The 20647-nt window shown below is 47.2% G+C and overlaps 1 protein-coding gene across 3 annotated transcripts in view; it reads left to right on the top strand.

Annotated features, from left to right (window-relative positions):
* Positions 1 to 20647, top strand: part of LOC146813789 (cap-specific mRNA (nucleoside-2'-O-)-methyltransferase 1-like) — a 944292-nt gene that overhangs the window by 776611 nt on the left and 147034 nt on the right. For all 3 annotated transcript variants that reach the window (XM_085610252.1, XM_085610251.1, XM_085610253.1), the window contains one exon: positions 8995 to 9107. In XM_085610252.1, the coding sequence (XP_085466378.1) occupies positions 8995 to 9107 (113 nt within the window). The remainder of the gene's footprint in view (positions 1 to 8994; positions 9108 to 20647) is intronic.

The raw sequence follows: 20647 nt of genomic DNA, 5'->3' as shown, positions 1-20647 counted from the left end.
AGAAGAGGCAAGACATTGCGCAATTCCTTATGCCCTAGTTATGTGACTGGTAACAATGTAACATGGTTACCGCAGAAACCTAATGGTTTCTTTACTTGTGGGATGTGCAATGTTTGTCCTAATGGCAAAAATAAAACTAGTAAGTTTACTTACAACACCTCGAGAACATTTGACGTACTACAGTTCATAAATTGCAATACAACACATGTTATTTATGTAATAGGATGTCCCTGTGGTACTATCTATGTGGGTAGTACTGTTCGCCAATTAAAAGTTAGGATACAAGAACATCGCAGGGCTATACTAAATGGCGATAATAAATATCCCTTGAGTGCGCATTACAGGGAAATGCATCCTAATGACAGTACCTTTTGGTTTCATGGTATCGACCATGTTCCAATCGGCCACAGAGGTGGCAATAGGGAGCTCCTGGTTAGACGTAAGGAGGCTAAATGGATATGCCGTCTGAGGGCCACAGAGATGGGCCACAATACAGATAAAGAGCTTCATTACTTCCTGGGATAAGCTTTGGGTTTTTGTACAAAACACGTTTTTTGTATAAAACATTAGAATTGTTTCCTTTCAAATCAAATAGCTGTATCCTTTTAAAAACATGCTTTGTTTTAAATTTTATCCTTCAGAGTCCTTGTGTTTCGATCACATTCTGGTTTAAATTTCGCTTTTTTGCACTTAGGAGAAAGTTGACAAACTGTTAATAAGTGTCCATGATGGGGCCCTTTTGGTTTCCCCCAGTGTTTTCTACCAGAAAGTCGACCAATATGTGCATGATATTATAGCAAAGATGTACATTATACTCTTTTGGGCGTTAATACCCTTCACGCCCCCTTTTTCTGTGAAATGTCTTTAATATCTATCCTATTTTTCTTTTTGTAAATATACTCCCTCTCTCTCTGTTTCTTTTTTCCTTTTCTTCTTTCTCCTCTGTTCCCTTTTTCTTGACTCTCCTGTGTTGATCATGGGGTTTACTCTATGCCTCTGTGGCTTCCGTGTCATTACGCATGATTGCCATGTTTATGGAGTTACAGATCCTTTTTGGTCCGTTACCGAGTATTGCCTCCAGCTATTATACCAATCTGCATGCTACTACAACTCACCTTACGAGTAAAGCTATACATTTAGATGATTGATATTTAGATTATTTAGTTCGTGTTGGTTCAGTTCGTATTACTGCCTATAGAGCGTCTATAGTTTGTTGCCCATTCAAAGATGGCAACCGCTCTCCCTTACACCTTGAACGGAGGCCCCTTTTCAGTGTTCAGCACCTATGTCGGTTTTGCTAGATGACGCGTCACCACGTAGGCTACGTCACTTACGTTCAACTTGTTTTGGTTTTAAAAATCGGCCGCGTCCTGCGGGACGGGTTTGAAGGCCAGTTATCACGCTGCTGCTCCTCTTCTATTTACAAGTGAGTACACATAGTTGTCTTGGTTTTAAACTGTTATTCGTTTACAACTGCGCTTGACATACAGCGCCCTGGTATTTCTTTCTGTCTAAAGTTTGGCGTAATGGGCAACAGAGCTGTATGTCAGGTATACTTCATTGACTTTCATGCGATTATTAGCAAGAGGTTTTGGATGTAGCATACAACAGTCTGTTTTTTCTTTGCGGTTTGGGACGTGTTTATCTGGTGACTTTTTTAATTATATTGTATGATTATATTCACTGAGATATATAGAAAGTGATTACATTACCCAGGTGCGATTTAATTGTAGCGCTTGGGTTCCAGGTTTGACATTTGACATGATGCGTTTCATATTGGGTACTTGAAGTTGGTTATTAACGGTGATTTTTTTCATGCCGGGATACGTTACATGAGATTTGAGCATCATACACACAATTGGTGTTGCCGTCTATTAAATTGATGCTATTTTTACTTCAAGACATTGGACATTAGTGATATGTTGCATTACTAATATTGCACATCACTGCTGTATATATTAGGGATTGATGTTGGTGCTCTTCATGTCTGTATGATTATGTACCTGCTTCTCTGCGCAATTGTGAGATTTGAAGGTTTTCTTCTAAATCGCCGTTCTCATTTCGTTTTTTATTTATCTTTTGCTTTTAGAGTGGGAGTGCAATTATTATGAAGCTCCTTCCAATCTAGAGTTTACCAATGACGATATTTACCTTGCTGCTATATACCCTTGATGAATATGTAAGTCACCCTTAGGAACATACCCAGTTTGACATTATTATTTTTGTATTAACAATACTTTATCAATGTGCCTTAGATTAGACAGATTATACATCCACTTGCCCCTTGTTACTCTGACTTTCAGATTGGGATACACATATGATGAACTTTGCGCGGTTTGCGGACGCTTTGGCTATTTATTGAGCTGAAGTGGCGAAAAGTAGCCTTATCTCATCTGATCTTTAGGTGAGACGATATACATATATCTTTTTAATCCCATGTAACATGTCCTGGTTTAGAGCTTATTTACTCTTTCTTATTTGGTTATGTTGGTTCTATATATTTTCAATTTCTATTTAACTTTATATTTATTTTTATTTTCACAATTATTTTTACATATAATTCTTTTCCTTTTTCCTTTCTCCTTTTTCCTTCTTTGCATGTCCTTTTAAATTAGCTCTCTCTCTTTATTAATTAAAGAGTGTATGCAGTTTTAGATTCAGATAAAGCACGTTTTAGCTTCATATCTGTACTATATACCTAACAAAACACGTTACATGTAATGTGTGTGCTTTGTGTCGTTTTATACATATACTGTTGTATATATGTGTACAATTGTTATTGATCAAAATTGTATTTATATATGTGTACTTTGTTATGTATTCTTGTTGGTTGTCGGATTATATTTGTGCTTTTCTATGTGTTTATATGTTTTTATGTTACTCCTGCAGCCCTGAAGAAGTCCCCTGGCAAAAGGGACGAAACGCGTTGGCTGTTTGCCGATTAAATTTGGAATAAATTTGAAATAACAACGGATAATATTTGTGAATCTGAATGACTCTTATATTGAGTGCACCTTCCTTATGTTTGTGAACTTTTGGAACCATTAGAGCATCTTTCAACGACGGATGCTGGAAGTGGATGCACCGTTTCAGATATAATTGTACTTGGGAATTCAAGTGCTTAACCATTGTCTGTCGTTGGTGGCCCTTTTGTTTAAGGAAACCACCTTTAGTAAGAGCACATATATTTTGTTCCTGGCTGTTACTCTAGTCTTCCTACTTTTCAAGTGGCCACACTTTCTTTAGACCCTTTAGTGGTATTATGTGACTAAGGACCTTTGTTAGAACTTTGAAATTAGTATCAAAGAGGGACTTTCTCTTTACGATTTTTCATTTTCATGTCGTATTGATCTTGGGGAAAAAGCATTTAGTATTTGGGCATTGGCAAATACTGAATCTGAAAGAAACACGTTAGTTAGATTCCTCACCTTAGAATATCCCCAGGCATCAGACTGGATCCGGAAGATTTTTCATCAGCAATACCCCTTGCGCGTCGCTAGGCGTCGTCTGCGGCTCCGCGTCTGTCGTCGGCGTCGTGCGCCGGAATGACATCGTCGGAGTACTTAGACGCCGCCCTCGCGCGCTGACGTCAGTTCTTCTTTTTTCCGCGCCAGTAAGCGCCGATCCGGGAGAGCTACCCCTTTAGTCAATTTTTGAATAACTTTTTCGACTCTTTTTGGTCACTTCTCGACTCTGGTGCCGGTAGGATGCCTGGTTTCAAGGCCTGCGACGACTGTCACCGACTGATGTCGGTGACCGATCATCACCGCCGGTGCCTGTACTGCTTGGGCCTCGACCACGACGCGGCGTCGTGCTCCGATTGTATGGCCCTGACCTCGAAAGCTAGGCCCCGCAAGCTTCTCAAGCTTCGCCACTCGGCTCCGCGCCGCTCTCGATCCCGGTCCAGGAGCAGGTCCAAGGATCGGTCGCAGAGCCGAACTCGACATCGTCACTCGTCTGGCTCGAAGTCTTCGGGTAAGTCGAGGCACTCCAAGAAGTCCAAGAGCCGACACCGCTCTTCGGACTCCCCTCTCCGGTTGCACGACACGGCCGAGGGTCCGGGTGGTTCCACTCCCGCGGCTCCGCAGGAGCCGCAGGCGCCGCGCAAGTCCCCATACCCAACGGTCCCTGGGACTGACGCGACGCCGGTGGAGGTCAGTGCCTTCCTCTCGGCCATGAGGAGCCTGGCCCCGCCGTCGACGCCCACTGGCGCGCCTTCGGGCCCCGCGGACTCGACTGGGCGACCTCGCATGCCGGCGGCTCTGGCCCCGGCGCCGTTGGAGGCTCCGGCCCCGACGCCGCAGGTCCCCAAGGGGCCCGAGCCTGGGCCCCCGTCGACCTCGTTACGCCTCCTCCGCCGGCGCCGACACCGATACCACCCCCGACGCCGGTTTCGGTCGACGTCGATCCCCGGTTCAGCCCCTGTCCGGTCCCGACACCGATGCGGCGCCGCCCGACGCCGCTAGAGACACATATTGTCTATCGACCGGCTCCGATCATTCCTCCTGTTTACCAGGAATCGGATGACGGGGGCGAATGGGAGGGGTCTGACGACCCTATGGCCTTTCAGGGCCAACTTGCACAGGACTGGGCAGATGAACTGGGGGAGGCCAGTGGTTTGGATACCTCACCGGACACTGGATTCATCTCTCCTCCGACTGTGGATTCGGAGGAAGGTGCAGCTTTTTCTGTGGTGCTGCGCAAGGCGGCCGAAGCCCTTGGGCTTAAGCTGCCTGCCGTGGCTGTGAGGACTAACATCCTCACTGAGGTGCTTCAGTCTGCCGCATGCTCCAATGAGCCTCTGCTGCAATTCAATGAGGCCCTCACTGACGTTCTGCAGGGCACCTGGTCCAAGCCCTCCACAGTCCCTCCTGTGGATAGGAACGTTTCCAGGCGCCACTGCCCTGCTCCGGGCGACCCCAGTTTTCTGTCCCAACACCCCACCCCTGAGAGTCTGGTTATCCAGGCCTCTACCTCCCAATCCTCTTTCCCGTCCGCTCCTCCGGACCGGTATTCCAAGAGACTGGAACAGTTTGGTAAGAAGCTGTTCTCCTCGCTCAGTTTGGGCCTGCGGTCTTTGAACACCGCCTGTCTCTTGGACCGTTATTCCCACTCTCTGTGGGATGCGGTGGAGGACGTGCTGCCACTGTGCCCGGAGGAGGCACGGGCTCGGCTTTCCTCGGCTCTGGCCGATGGGAGAGATGCAGCGCGCCATGCAATCCGATGTGGACTCGACACTACGGACTCGCTGGGTAGGGCGATTTCTACCACGGTGGCGCTTCGACGTCACGCCTGGCTGCGGTCCACGTCCTTTTCAGGGGATGTCCAGAGCACCCTCGTGGACATGCCTTTTGATGGCGCTCGCCTTTTTGGTGAGAAAGCAGACAGTGCGCTGGCTCGCTTCAAGGACTCCCGGGCTACGGCCACGTCCTTGGGCCTCTCGGCCCCGCGGCCACAAACTTCCGCTTTTCGCTCCTTTCGTGGCCAAGGAAGGGGCACCTCCTCACGTCCGCCTAGCCACCGGCCGCAGAACCAGCCTGCACGCGGTCGCGGACGTGGTTTCCGCCGAGGCGGTACTGGAGGACGACGCGGTCAGTCCACATCCACCCCGGCAGCATCCGCCTCAAAGCCTTCCTAGTCCGAGCTTTCAGGCCCATTCCACGCCAGTGAGAGGCCGGGTTCGCCATCACCTGCTCCACTGGCGTACCATTACTTCGGACAGGTGGGTGCTGCAAATCGTCCGAAGGGGCTACTCCCTCCCCTTCGAGACGACCCCTCCAGCCATGCCACCGCAGCACCACCGTATCTCGGAGGATCATTTGAATCTTCTGCGAGAGGAAGTTTCGGCCCTCTTGGCCACGGAGGCCATCGAGCGCGTTCCGAGCCCAGAACGGTTCAAAATTTTAACTTTGGCTCAGGTTCTAGCTGCCCTCGACCCTGGAGACTGGATGGTAGCGTTGGACTTGCAGGACGCATATTTCCACATCCCCGTCCTGCCGGCCCACCGGCGTTACCTGCGGTTCACGGTGGGTCAGGAGCACTTTCAGTTCACTTTGCTTCCCTTTCGGCCTTACCAGTGCCCCTCGGGTGTTCACGAAAGTGATGGCGGTGGTCGCAGCTCATCTGCGCAGATCAGGGGTTCCAGTCTTCCCCCTATCTCGACGACTGGTTGTTGAAGGCGGGCTCGCCCCAGGCAGTCGTCTCCCACCTCCAGACTACGGCGGATCTCCTGCATTTGCTGGGGTTTTCCATCAACGTGCCGAAGTCACACCTGAGCCCCTCTCAGAAGCTCCTTTTCATCGGAGCGATTCTCGATTCGGCGCAGTTCCGGGTTCATCCCCCGGAACAGCGGGTCCGGGATATACAGGCCCTGATTCCCATCTTTCGGCCTCTATCCTGGGTTTCGGTCAGGCTAGTGTTGCGGCTTCTGGGGCTGATGGCCTCCTGCATCCTACTAGTGCATCACACCAGGCGGCGCATGCGGGCTCTGCAGTGGGACCTGAAGTTTCAGTGGGCCCAGCATCACGGCAACCTGTCCGACCATGTCTTGATCTCGGAGGGCACTGCACAGCAGTTGCAGTGGTGGCTCACGGACCGCGATTGCCTCTCCCTACCCCTACCGGAGCATGTCGTAGTGACGGATGCGTCCCTCCTGGGATGGGGTGGCCATATGGGAGAGGCAGAGATCAGAGGCCTCTGGTCTCCGGCGGAGTCTCGCCTCCACATCAACTTGTTGGAGCTGAGAGCGATCCGACTTGCACTGAAAGCCTTCCTTCCCTCAGTCCGGGGAAGTGTCGTGCAGGTGTTCACGGACAACACCACCGCCATGTGGTATTGCAACAAACAGGGCGGGGTGGGGTCGTGGACCCTTTGTCACTCTGCGCCTCTGGACATGGCTGGAACACCAGGGCATCACCCTGGTGGTTCAACATCTGGCGGGCTCTCTGAACGCCAGAGCAGATGAACTCAGCCGCCGGTGCATGATGGATCACGAATGGCGTCTGAACTCCGAGGTGGCGCAAGGTCTCTTTCAGCAGTGGGGAGAGCCTTGGTTAGATCTATTCGCCACCGACGAGAACGCGCAATGTCAGCAGTTCTGCGCGTTGGCATTTCCAAGGCGGCACTCGCTCGGCGACGCTTTTCATCGCGAGTGGAGTTGCGGTCTGTTGTACGCCTTTCCGCCTATACCACTTCTGCCCAGAGTGCTGAAGAAGATCAGGCGCGACCGGGCCCAAGTCATCTTGGTGGCTCCAGATTGGGCACGAAGGTACTGGTATCCCGAGCTACTCAGTATGTTGACCGAGCCTCCGATACGTCTGCCCCTTCGGGAGGATCTTCTGTCGCAGCAGCAGGGGACGGTCCTCCATCCGAACCTGTCCAGCCTCCACCTCCATGTGTGGAGATTGAGCGGCGGCAGTTGATGCCATTTGACTTGCCTCCTGAAGTCTGTGATATGATTCTGGCAGCCAGGCGTCCCTCCACAAAGCCGGTATACGCCTGCCGGTGGAACAAATTTGTGGCATGGTGCACAGCAAAGGCTGTGGATCCCCTTTCCGCCCCTCTTTCTGAGGTTCTCCTCTTTCTTCTTTCTTTGGCCCGGCAGGGCTCTGCCCTGGGCACCTTGAAAGGTTATCTTGCTGCCCTCTCTGCCTTCTTACGGCTTCCTGATCAGCCCTCTCTTTTCAAGTCCCCTGTAGTGTCACGCTTTCTTAAAGGCATTACTCACACGTTCCCTCCTGTCCCTTTCGTAATGCCTCAGTGGGACTTGAATCTTGTCTTAACGTTTCTGATGTGCGCTCCCTTTGAGCCTCTTCACAATTGTCCTCTTCCTCTTCTAACTCTTAAAACTGCTTTCCTGGTAGCCATCACCTCGGCTAGACGGGTGATTGAGCTCCAGGTTCTATCGGACAAGGTTGTCCTTCGGCCTCGTCCTTCCTTTCTACCGAAAGTGGTGACCCCCTTTCATCTTGGGCAATCTGTCACCTTGCCCACCTTCTTTCTGCCTCCGCATCCTTCCAAAGAGGAAGAGCGGCTCCACCGTCTGGACCCAAAACGTGCGCTCTCCTTTTATTTGGACCGCACAAAACAGTTCCGAGTGGACGACCAGCTTTTCGTTGGCTACGTGGGTGCAAAGAAGGGAAAAGCTGTGCACAAACGGACCATCTCCCGGTGGGTCGTTTTGTGTATAAAAATCTGGTATTCCTTGGCAAAAAAGGACCCTCCTGTTGGGCTGCGAGCCCATTCTACTCGGGCCACGGCGGCTACTACTGCTTTGGAGCGGAGAGTCCCTTTGCAGGACATCTGTCAGGCGGCGACGTGGGCTTCACTGCACACGTTTGCCAGGCACTATTGCCTAGACAGCCAAGTCCGGAGGGATGGCTTCTTTGGCCGTTCTGTCCTCCAGGACTTTCTGGTGTGATTTTGGTTCGCAGACCCACCACCGGGGTTGGTGTTGCTTGGGTATCTATTCTAAGGTGAGGAATCTAACTAACGTGTTTCTTTCAGACGAACAAGTTACTTACCTTCGGTAACGATGTATCTGTAAGAAACATTAGTTAGTTAGATTCCTCACCGACCCACCCATCCTCCCCGTTCTGCGAACTGACATCTAGGGTTAAGGCTATCCCTTTCAGGGCCCTAGAATTTTTTGGCACCAGTGTCGGTCTCTTGCATGGCTCTGCGTTCCTGGCACGGAAAGCTATGTACAAGAACTGACGTCAGCGCGCGAGGGCGGCGTCTAAGTACTCCGACGTCATTCCGGTGCACGATGCCGACGACAGACGCGGAGCCGCAGACGACGCCTAGCGACGCGCAAGGGGTATTGCTGACGAAAAATCTTCTGGATCCAGTCTGACGCCTGGGGATATTCTAAGGTGAGGAATCTAACTAACTAATGTTTCTTACAGATACATCGTTACCGAAGGTAAGTAACTTGTTCTTATTGCTTCCACAGTCAGTAAAAGCCTCATTTCCAACTTGACCTTCTACCCTTAGGTTAGAGATGAAACTAACTAAGAGCTCCGGAGGAATACCACGTCTCTCATACACTGGTCGGGATGACCGACACTTTGTGCCGGCTGGACTCTACATAATTAAACCTGTGAATGGTAGGAGAGCCATCTGCTCATTTTCTTTTCTTTGGTTCTAATTTTGAAGAATATGTATGTGCAAATAAATGTGTATTTATAGCCAAAGTATTGACATTGTTCTTTACTTTTTTTCTGAATTCTTAAGTAAGTCAGGATGCCATGCGTTGTTGCTAGGCATTTTTGAAAGCATGCAACTTTTACGTAGTCCTTGGTGAACTTTTAGATGTAAGCAAGCCATTTGTCATGGGGAGTGAGGATCGTGGAATCATATGTTGTAAGGATTTACGAAGGAGAGAATGCTATTGATAAAAATGGACTTCTGTGTTATAGAACACATGAGTGTGTAGGAACAACAATATTCTCCCGCTACCTGGTACCAGACCCTATGAAGTTAAGGTGTCTATTTGTATGACTGTTCTACAGCCTCAAAAATTGATGTGTGTGTGTGTGTGTGTGTGTGTATATATATGTATATATATATATATATATATATATATATATATTACCTACTGGCGGTCGCCAGTAGGTAGTTATAGTTAGGACCACGTTTCCATAGGAAAACCTCAACATTCTATTTTGAATAACTTTGGCGCCGGTCGATGAATCCTCGCGAATTTCTCAAAATAGGTGGGGCGCTACGCTCCGCTCCTACCCTGAAAGTCTCGGGGGGATCCGTCAAGCGGGGGCTGAGATAAAAGGGGGGTCCCAAAACGCGTTTTTCCCATGCATTTTTCCATAGGACCTTTAGAACGAGCTACAGCCCGAACGGCTGAACAGAATTACTCAAAATTTGGCAGAGAGGTAGTCCCTAGGTCAAGGAAGTGCCTTTTGTAGGTTTGGTGTAAATCTGTTCAGTAGATTCTGAGAAAATAGCCTTTAAATCAATATATATATCTGAGCCCGCTTACGGTACGCTTACCGTACGGTGGCGTGCGCGAGCGCGATTCTGATTGGCTCTTAGATCTTAGTAAACATTCGAATCGGCCGAAACCAGGAAGCGGCGGCCGCCATTTTCTGTGTTTCACTCTGAAAAAAAAAGAGTGAAAACAAGAAAAGGGGGCAATGAGGAGAGTTATAGACCCCCTAACATTTGTAAGGGGGTCAAAGAAGGACAGAAAAGTACAAAAAAAACATTAATTGATTTTTAAAAAAATCACGGGGTACGCTTACGGTAAGCGTACGGTGGCGTGCGCGAGCGCGATTCTGATTGGCTCTTAGATCTTAGTAAACTTCTCCAGTATTTGGGGTGTCTTTCATAGATTCACATGCCTGAATCATTCCCCGTCGTCGGAGTGGGAGTCCCACGGTACATAAAAAAGCAATAATTATGCATATACCAAACGAAAACCCTTGGTAACCTGAACCAGGAAGTAAAGTAGCCTAAGCTACAAGGGAAAAAACTTCCACAGCTATGACTATCACTGTCATTATATACAGTCCAAACTGCAGCCAATCAGGCGACAGCACCCACCAGAATGTTCTCCTCAGAGGCTCAGGCTGTCAGATTTTCTACCGCACGTCGTGTGAAGGGAGTCTCCCTGAGCTCTGCTCAGTTCTTCAAGTTTTTTCTGCTGTTTCTACAACTTCTAGGATGTCAACTACAAAGAAATCACTCTTCAGATCTTGTGAGTCCTGCGGAAAGCTTAGGCTTTTTTCTGAAGACCCTCACAAAAAATGCATCTATTGCCTCTATCCTGATCATGAGGTGAAGGAGTGCAAGATTTGCCGTACCTTCTCTCAGAAGACCTTAAGAGATAGAGAGGGACGCCTTCTTCTGTGGCTACAGAAGCTTAAGGATAAAGATGCTCCTTTATCAGAGATAGAAACTGCCTCTGGATCCTCTATCTCGTCCAGAAAAAGGGTGGCTGAGGAAGAATCTTCTTCTACTGGGGCAAAGGTGTCGAGGAGAGCCCAGTCTGTTAAGGGGCAGTCTTCGTCTTCATCTGAGAAGACATCTCCACCTTCAGGATCCAAGCCCTCTACGCCCCCTGAGAAAACAGGAAAAACCCAGCAAGCTAAGAGTTTTCCTGACAAGAAATCACCTCAGGTGAGATTGCCGTCGTCGACGGCGCCGTCGACGGCAGTGGCGTCGACAGTTATTATTGTCGACGCGATTTCAACGTCGACGATTACATTCTCGTCGCCGAGACCTACAATGATGATGTCTTCAGCTTCATCGCCGTCGACGCTGGTTTCGGTGAGTGTAAAACCCATCTCGTCGACGAGGGAAGTGTCATCTCTCGTCTCCGTTCCGTCGACGGTAAGAATCAAGAAGCTAGCTCCGCCGACGACTTCGTCGACGTCTACCCCGTCGACGAAGATTGTGGCACCGTCGACAGTTGCCTCGTCAACGAAGAATACCCCGTCGACGAAGAAAACCCCGTCGACGAAGATGAACGCGTCGACGCCCCCGTCGACGAAGACGACCCCGTCGACGAAAACGGCCTCGTCGACGGCACCATCGTCGACGAAGGTTGCCTCGTCGTCGGCACCGTCGTCAGCGAAGATTGTTCCATCGTCGACGGATGCCATCTCGTCGACGAAAACAGCCTCGTCATCGGCTGTAACGTCAGTATTCGTTCCGTCGGCACGAGTGTTACCACCTTCACTATCTACCTGCATGGATATGCAGGTATGGACTGCGACTCCGTCGTCTGTCGTGTCTGATCAAAGGTCACCAGTATCTACGCTTCTACAGCGTAGAGGATCGTCTTTAGAGGCTATATCGCCTCTAAAATTACCAGCCCAACTTTTACAATCGGAGGATAACGACTCCGAAGAAGATGAGAGATTTCGGACAGCAAGGAGTCCATCGGAGCTTCTCATCAAATTTCAAGATGAGGATGATGAGGATGATGAGGATGAACATTACGAACATCCTAATATGGAACCACAGCCAACACCACCTGCACCAGTGCCGTCTGGTCAAATGCCATTGGAACTACTTGATAATCTGCAGTATATGTTGCAAGATTACTATAGACGGTTTCCTCCTTCGGAAACGGCGGAATCTCTTCCGGCTACGCCCAGACCACGAGGACAGTTGTCGTCGCTCCAGTCACCAAGACCTCCTTCTCCGTTGCCATCTCGGCAATTGCAGGTTTCAGACGATGAAAGGGAGGAAGGAGAGGTAGATGATCAATCTATCATGTCGGAGTGGGATAATTACCAAGTACAAACTCCTTCTCCAAGTGCTCCAGCTCCGGTGGACTCTCCCCCGGTGGACATTGGGAATTTCCATTCACTTATGGAAAGAGCGACCAAGAGATTCCTGATCCCCATGGAAACAAAGGAGGATGACTGCTTCCTGTATGACTTTAAGGACCAACCAAGGAAGCAGGTTCGGGCAATCCCAATCATTGATTTTATTTGGAAGGAGGGATTGAGACTGATGGCTACCCCTAATTCTCTTCCAGCAGTGTTACCAAGGCTGGACAAGAAATATAGAGCCCCAAGTAATTCACCAGCATGCCTAATTGGTCAACCTAAGGCGGACTCTGTTATAGCGCAAGCGGCTCAGAGACGGGCTAGAAATCCTTCAACACCCATATCAGCTCCACCTGATAGAGATGGTAGAAGGTTGGACGCAATAGGAAAGAAGGTGTCCACGATGGCAGCAACCACAGTTCGGGCTGCAAACTCCCTGGCGATTTTAGGGAGATACGACCGCCAGATGTGGTCCGACATCTCTCCTTTCCTCGACATGTTACCGGAGCCTTCAAAATCCGAGGCCATAAAGATCCTGCAGGAAGGAGAGTATGCATCAGCGGAGATCATTGATGCAGCAGTGGATGTGGCATCAACTGGGTTCAGGCAGTTGGCAGGAGCTGCAGTGCTGAGGAGGCAGGGTTGGCTGAAGTCAACATCTTTTCGCCAGGAGGTGCAGTCTAAAATCATAGACATGCCATTTGATGGTGAATCCTTGTTCGGTGCACATGTGGATGAAGCACTACAGGCGATTAAGAAGGATACAGAGACGGCAAGGTCCCTGGGTAGTCTGCAATTTAAAAAATCTACCTTCCGTGGAGCCAGAGGACGTGGATCCTTCTCTAGCAGGGGAGGTTATAACCAACAGCGTTCCTTTCAGACCTCTCAATCTGGCCAAAGATCTCAGAATTATCGCCAGCAGTATTACGGACAGCGAAATCAACAATATTCGCAGTCGCGTAAGAAGCAGTCCTTTCGCGGACGAGAGTCCAGTAAGAAGCAATGAGTTCAGCCACCTGCCACCATCTCTACCGTTCCCACGTACAAGAATCGGAGGTCAAATATCCCACTTTTATTCAAATTGGTCCAAGATTACCTCAGACAAGTGGGTATTGGATATAATATCCAGAGGACATGCTCTGGAATTCACAAGGATTCCGCCAAATTCTCCTCCCAAAGGTCCACCCCCTGCTCATCTCAAGGAGCTTTTTTCCCAAATAAATTTGATGATTCAAAAAGGAGCAATAGAAAAAGTCCCTCTCTTACAAAAGGGAACGGGCTTTTACTCAAGATTTTTCCTCATCCGGAAAAAATCAGGAGAGTGGCGTCCAATTCTCGACCTTCGCGCCCTCAACCAATTCCTAAAGAAAATGTCGTTCCGGATGTTGACGCTCCAAGAAATTCTGCAGTTGCTTTCGATGGGAGATTACATGGCCACCCTCGACCTGCAGGACGCCTATTTTCACGTACCAATCCTACCAAGGCACAGAAAATATCTACGGTTCAGAGTGGCTGGCAGGGATTTCCAATTCAAAGTCCTCCCATTTGGACTCCGTTCTGCACCCAGAGTTTTCACAAAGGTCATTGCGCCAGTGACTGCGCATCTTCGTCTGCAGGGAGTTCAGATATTCCCGTACCTGGACGACTGTCTTATCAAGGCGAGTTCCGCCAAGGTAGCATCCGAGCATGTTCAGAAATGCCTTTTACTCTTCCAATCCCTGGGTCTATCAACAAATCTGGAGAAATCACATCTAATTCCATCGCAAAGAAGAACGTTTCTAGGAGCGACGTTGGACACGGATCTGGTCAAAGCCTTCGTATCAAAAGAAAGGCAAACCAAGATATGCAATCTTGCGCGCTCTCTAAAATCAAAAGAGTGCGTTTCAGTCCGTGTATACAAATCCTTCCTAGGGATGATTTCGTCTTGCATTCATCTCATTCCCAACTGTCGGTACAGAATGAGACCGTTGCAGGAGGAACTCAATCGGCAATGGCTTCAGGTCACAGGGTCATTCGAGGATCTCATTCGCATCACCCCACGAATGCGAGAGGCCTTTCAATGGTGGAGTCAGATGGACCACTTGAAAGAAGGTTGCCCATTTCTGGTCGAAATGCCGGAGTTCACAGTCACCACAGACGCATCCCTCGAGGGTTGGGGAGCGCACCTTCAAGGAATGACAATCAATGGCAGGTGGACTCTAGAACAAAGAAAGTGGCATATCAACCTGCTAGAACTGCGAGCCATATTCCTGGCTCTAAAGTCCTTCCAGACCATCATCCGAGGAGCATGCATACTTGTAAGAACAGACAACACTACAAGTATGCATTACGTGAACAAACAAGGCGGGACGAGGTCAGCCCTCCTATCCCAGCAAGCGCAAGAGATTTGGGATTGGGCGATCCGCCACAAGATCAGCCTCAAAGCCATTCACGTCCCGGGAATCACGAATGTTCTGGCGGATTCCCTCAGCAGGACCACAACGTCGAATCACGAATGGGAGTTACACCAACCATTCCTAGACGAAGTGTTTCACGAATGGGGGCATCCCGATATAGACCTCTTTGCGACCAGCCAGAACCGCAAATGCCCATTCTTCGCAAGCTGGGCTCCCCACAAGGACTCGCTGGGGAATGCCTTTTCGATGAATTGGTCGCAAATATATGCTTACGCCTTTCCACCGATCCCGTTGGTTCCAAGAGTTCTGCGCAAGATCAAACAACAGCCTTGCCGCATGATCTTAATTGCTCCCAGGTGGCCCCGCCAGTACTGGTTCACAGAACTTCTCCTCCTCTCGGAGGCCGAGCCCATACAATTTCGACCAATTCCACATCTTCTGACCCTTCAGAACGGTCAAATTTGTCATCCGGACCCAGCATCGCTGAGATTAGCGGCATGGCTCCTCAACAGCTTGAATTTGCACACCTAGATATCCCTCCAGACTGCCAAGAGGTTTTGGCCAATGCTCGAGCACCAGCAACTGTTAAGACCTACAAACTAAAGTGGAAGAGGTTTTGCATGTGGTGTCAATCCGTTAATCTCCATCCGATCCACGCAAAGCCGGAACAACTTCTGCCTTTCTTTCTACAACTGGCGAGGTCTGGTCTTTCCCACTCTACTTTGAAGGTGTTCTTGGCTGCAATTTCAAGATTCCGACAGGATGGTACTAACTCTCTCTATTCCAACAGAGTCATCCAACAATTTTTTAAGGGGCTATTTAGGATGTTTCCGCCTATTCGGCGTCCGCCTCCTTCTTGGCACCTTAATATAGTGCTTTCACAACTAATGAGGCATCCTTCCGAGCCCATCCACAAGGCGGATCTAAAGTTCCTTTCTTGGAAGGTTTCTTTATTATTGGCTCTAACTTCTACAAGAAGGGTTAGTGACCTTCAAGCGTTCACTATCCATCCACCCTTTCTGCAATTCACATCTGATTCTGTGGTGCTGCGCACTAATCCAAAATTTATGCCAAAGGTCCCGACGGATTTCCATCTTAATGAACCCATAGTTTTGAAAACTTTCTTTCCAAATCCGCAAACAGCTGCAGAAAGGGCCTTGCATTCCCTAGACATCAAGAGATGTTTGAAGTTTTACTTGCAACGTACAGCACCACTGCGCAAATCGGACCAGCTCTTGGTAGCTTATGGCAGACCACGTCAAGGCCGTTCAGTATCAAAGCCAACCATAGCTCGTTGGATCTCAGCTGCAATTTGTTTATGCCATGATCAAGCTGAAAGACCACTACAAGCGACCCCAAGAGCACACTCTACGAGAGCAATCTCGTCATCTACAGCTCTTTTCGCCGGTGTGCCTCTTCACCAGATCTGTAAAGCGGCAACATGGTCCAGCTGCCATACGTTTACCAGACACTACTGTTTGGAAGCTGCAAGTGATGCGGATGGATCAGTGGGACAAGCTGTTCTACGCAATCTTTTCAGATAAGGTGAGCCTCTGTTCTCCCTCCTCCACTATGCTTTTATAAGACGCTCTTTTCCATACTATTTCTGTCTTGAAATTGTTTTGCATATGTTGAACCACACATGTATTTCTCTATGGTTATACTGTTTCATAATGTATATGTCTATGATACAAAGTGGCGTCTTATGAGCATAAGGTTATGTACTGCTAACTACTCTGATTCAGGCATGTGAATCTATGAAAGACACCCCAAATACTGGAGAAGAACAATAGTTACTTACCTGTAATCTGTGGTTCTCCAGTATTGGTGTCTTTCATAGATTCACATGCAACCCGCCCACCTCCCCTCAGAGGCTTCTTAGGCTATGGTATATATTACTTCACTCCTGTGCGAGAAAATCTGACAGCCTGAGCCTCTGAGGAGAACATTCTGGTGGGTGCTGTCGCCTGATTGGCTGCAGTTTGGACTGTATATAATGACAGTGATAGTCATAGCTGTGGAAGTTTTTTCCCTTGTAGCTTAGGCTACTTTACTTCCTGGTTCAGGTTACCAAGGGTTTTCGTTTGGTATATGCATAATTATTGCTTTTTTATGTACCGTGGGACTCCCACTCCGACGACGGGGAATGATTCAGGCATGTGAATCTATGAAAGACACCAATACTGGAGAACCACAGATTACAGGTAAGTAACTATTGTTCATTCGAATCGGCCGAAACCAGGAAGCGGCGGCCGCCATTTTCTGTGTTTCACTCTGAAAAAAAAAGAGTGAAAACAAGAAAAGGGGGCAATGAGGAGAGTTATAGACCCCCTAACATTTGTAAGGGGGTCAAAGAAGGACAGAAAAGTACAAAAAAAACATTAATTGATTTTTAAAAAAATCACGGGGTACGCTTACGGTAAGCGTACGGTGGCGTGCGCGAGCGCGATTCTGATTGGCTCTTAGATCTTAGTAAACATTCGAATCGGCCGAAACCAGGAAGCGGCGGCCGCCATTTTCTGTGTTTCACTCTGAAAAAAAAAGAGTGAAAACAAGAAAAGGGGGCAATGAGGAGAGTTACAGACCCCCTAACATTTGTAAGGGGGTCAAAGAAGGACAGAAAAGTACAAAAAAAACATTAATTGATTTTAAAAAAAATCACGGGGTACGCTTACGGTAAGCGTACGGTAAAAAAAAAAAAAAAAAAAAAATGAAAATCAGATTTAAGAGTTTAGAAATTAGGGAGCTCTAAAAAGAGCTGTTGTGTTTATGGAGTCCTTTTTTTAGTGGTACCTACAAGTAAGTACCGATGCAGAGTCTAAGGTTCAAGAGGAAGACTCTGTTCCCTTCATCATTGAAGTGCACACCATCTCCTCTATAAATGTCTTGCATGTCGTAACGCAAGTTGTTGTGGTAAATGGCACCCATACCATAGTCACGGAGGAAAGCAGAAACAGATTTGTTGACGTGCTTTCTTGCTTTGTCAATCTGTGGACAGAAATGATTGGACCAGTTCCATTTTTGCCTTTGGCATATGTTGGAAAACACAAAGGCAGTTTTAGGGAAAAGTGTAAACAGTTGTGCAAAGGTGTCCTTCATAAGCATTTCCAGACCTACCCCAGTCAAAGTGCCTAGGTCATTGCCACCACAGTGCACTATTATGAGGTCAGGGTGTTGGATTTGAATGAAGGATTTCACCAATGGCATCAATTGGTGCCACTTTAACCCTCTCTGACCAATCCATTTAATGTCTACATTTGGCAAAGCAAGGTCTCTCACCATATCTGTTTTCTCTGCAAACTTTTCACTCCAGAAGACATAGCTGTGCCCTACAATCCACACTGTGAACATCTTCAAAGGAGAACTGGATGCACTCAGGAGGTGTCTTTCAGTAGAATGGCAATATGAAAAGAAAGACAGTTTGGAAATGGAGGCATACATATTTTTTTCAAAACAAAAAGAACTGATTGGCTGTTTCATACCATTCTAGAATAAAAACTAGGCTGTATGTGAAAATTAATAGAAGCATGTTTTGTATTGGTACAAAAAAATGTGTAACCAAAGAACAGTACTATGGATTTGCTGTTAGGTTTGAAAAGTCAAGCACTCTTGCTCTGTGGAATTGAAACATTGTGTGTCGAACTTCTGACCTAACTGCACACAGCAGTGTTCCATGAGCTGTTGCTATGGTAGCAGGCAGAAGTCAAGTTGGGGGAAGGGTACTTTTGGAAAAGGGTTGGTTTTCAACCAATAGAAATGTGTGATTACATTTGAAAAAAAGGGGGAAGCACTGAGATTTGAAACTTACATGTATATGTGTGGAAAAATAGAGGGAAAGTTTGCCATTATCTGGTTCTGCTGAGAGGAGAGAGGTGAACACAACAGAGATCCTGGCTCTGATAATCTGCTGTTTGAGTGTCACATTTCTTTCACAACTAACTAATTTTAAAGGTGAGTTTACAGTTTGAGAGGGGATGTATGTGGTAACTTAAGAAATGAATAATAGAAATGGGAATTGTTTTTGTTGTAGTTACACATGGTGGTTTCATAATGTGTCAGTCTGTAAAAGTGATTTTCACTTGCCCCGAAAAAAAAAAGAGCAGTAAGTGTGCTTTAAAAATGGCAAAGAAATTTCGTTTTGGGACTAATGTGAAAACATGACTCTGTGTGCATAGAAGAATTATAGGCAGAGATTTATTGCGTCTTGCTCTGGTGATTTCACAGTTGCATTAGATGGAAAGGGGGAGCGAATTTTTGGGGGAAGAAGCAGAGTCTTAGCACACACCCATGTGCTTGCCATGTATAGTCATGCACAGTATTTAGAAGCGAGTGGGGTTTTCAGGTTTAAGTCTGTAATGCAAATACATTCAGCATCACTAAGGCTGGTTGCCCTTGCTGGAGTGTAGGCAGTCACAGAGAATACACATGGTGGTGGTCTGAAAAAAAAACAGCTTGGACATGTGCAATTAAATAAATTTTAAAAAAAGGTTTCATAATGTGTCAGTCTGTAAAAGTGATTTCAAATTGTAAAAAGAGATTTTCACTTGGCCCGAAAAAAAAAGAGCAGTAAGTGTGCTTTCAAATTGGCAAAGAAATTTCGTTTTGGGACTAATGTGAAAACATGACTCTGTGTGCATAGAAGAATTATAGGCAGAGATTTATTGCGTCTTGCTCTGGTGATTTCACAGTTGCATTAGATGGAAAGGGGGAGCGAATTTTTGGGGGAAGAAGCAGAGGCTTAGCACACACCCATGTGCTTGCCATGTATAGTCATGCACAGTATTTAGAAGCGAGTGGGGTTTTCAGGTTTAAGTCTGTAATGCAAATACATTCAGCATCACTAAGGCTGGTTGCCCTTGCTGGAGTGTAGGCAGTCACAGAGAATACACATGGTGGTGGTCTGAAAAAAAAACAGCTTGGACATGTGCAATTAAATAAATTTAAAAAAAAGGTTTCATAATGTGTCAGTCTGTAAAAGTGATTTTCACTTGGCCCGAAAAAAAAAGAGCAGTAAGTGTGCTTTAAAAATGGCAAAGAAATTTCGTTTTGGGACTAATGTGAAAACATGACTCTGTGTGCATAGAATAATTATAGGCAGAGATTTATTGCGTCTTGCTCTGGTGATTTCACAGTTGCATTAGATGGAAAGGGGGAGCACATTTTTGGGGGAAGAAGCAGAGTCTTAGCACACACCCATGTGCTTGCCATGTATAGTCATGCACAGTATTTAGAAGCGAGTGGGGTTTTCAGGTTTAAGTCTGTAATGCAAATACATTCAGCATCACTAAGGCTGGTTGCCCTTGCTGGAGTGTAGTAAGTCACAGAGAATACACATGGTGGTGGTCTGAAAAAAAAACAGCTTGGACATGTGCAATTAAATAAATTTTAAAAAAAGGTTTCATAATGTGTCAGTCTGTAAAAGTGATTTCAAATTGTAAAAAGAGATTTTCACTTGGCCCGAAAAAAAAAGAGCAGTAAGTGTGCTTTCAAATTGGCAAAGAAATTTCGTTTTGGGACTAATGTGAAAACATGACTCTGTGTGCATAGAAGAATTATAGGCAGAGATTTATTGCGTCTTGCTCTGGTGATTTCACAGTTGCATTAGATGGAAAGGGGGAGCGAATTTTTGGGGGAAGAAGCAGAGGCTTAGCACACACCCATGTGCTTGCCATGTATAGTCATGCACAGTATTTAGAAGCGAGTGGGGTTTTCAGGTTTAAGTCTGTAATGCAAATACATTCAGCATCACTAAGGCTGGTTGCCCTTGCTGGAGTGTAGGCATTCACAGAGAATACACATGGTGGTGGTCTGAAAAAAAAACAGCTTGGACATGTGCAATTAAATAAATTTAAAAAAAAGGTTTCATAATGTGTCAGTCTGTAAAAGTGATTTTCACTTGGCCCGAAAAAAAAAGAGCAGTAAGTGTGCTTTAAAAATGGCAAAGAAATTTCGTTT

Source organism: Triturus cristatus, chromosome 6 (assembly GCF_964204655.1).
Source record: "Triturus cristatus chromosome 6, aTriCri1.1, whole genome shotgun sequence".
Classification (NCBI taxonomy): domain Eukaryota; kingdom Metazoa; phylum Chordata; class Amphibia; order Caudata; family Salamandridae; genus Triturus; species Triturus cristatus.
The sequence above is the reverse complement of the archived record's forward strand: the minus strand, read 5'-3'. Positions and strand labels throughout refer to the sequence as shown.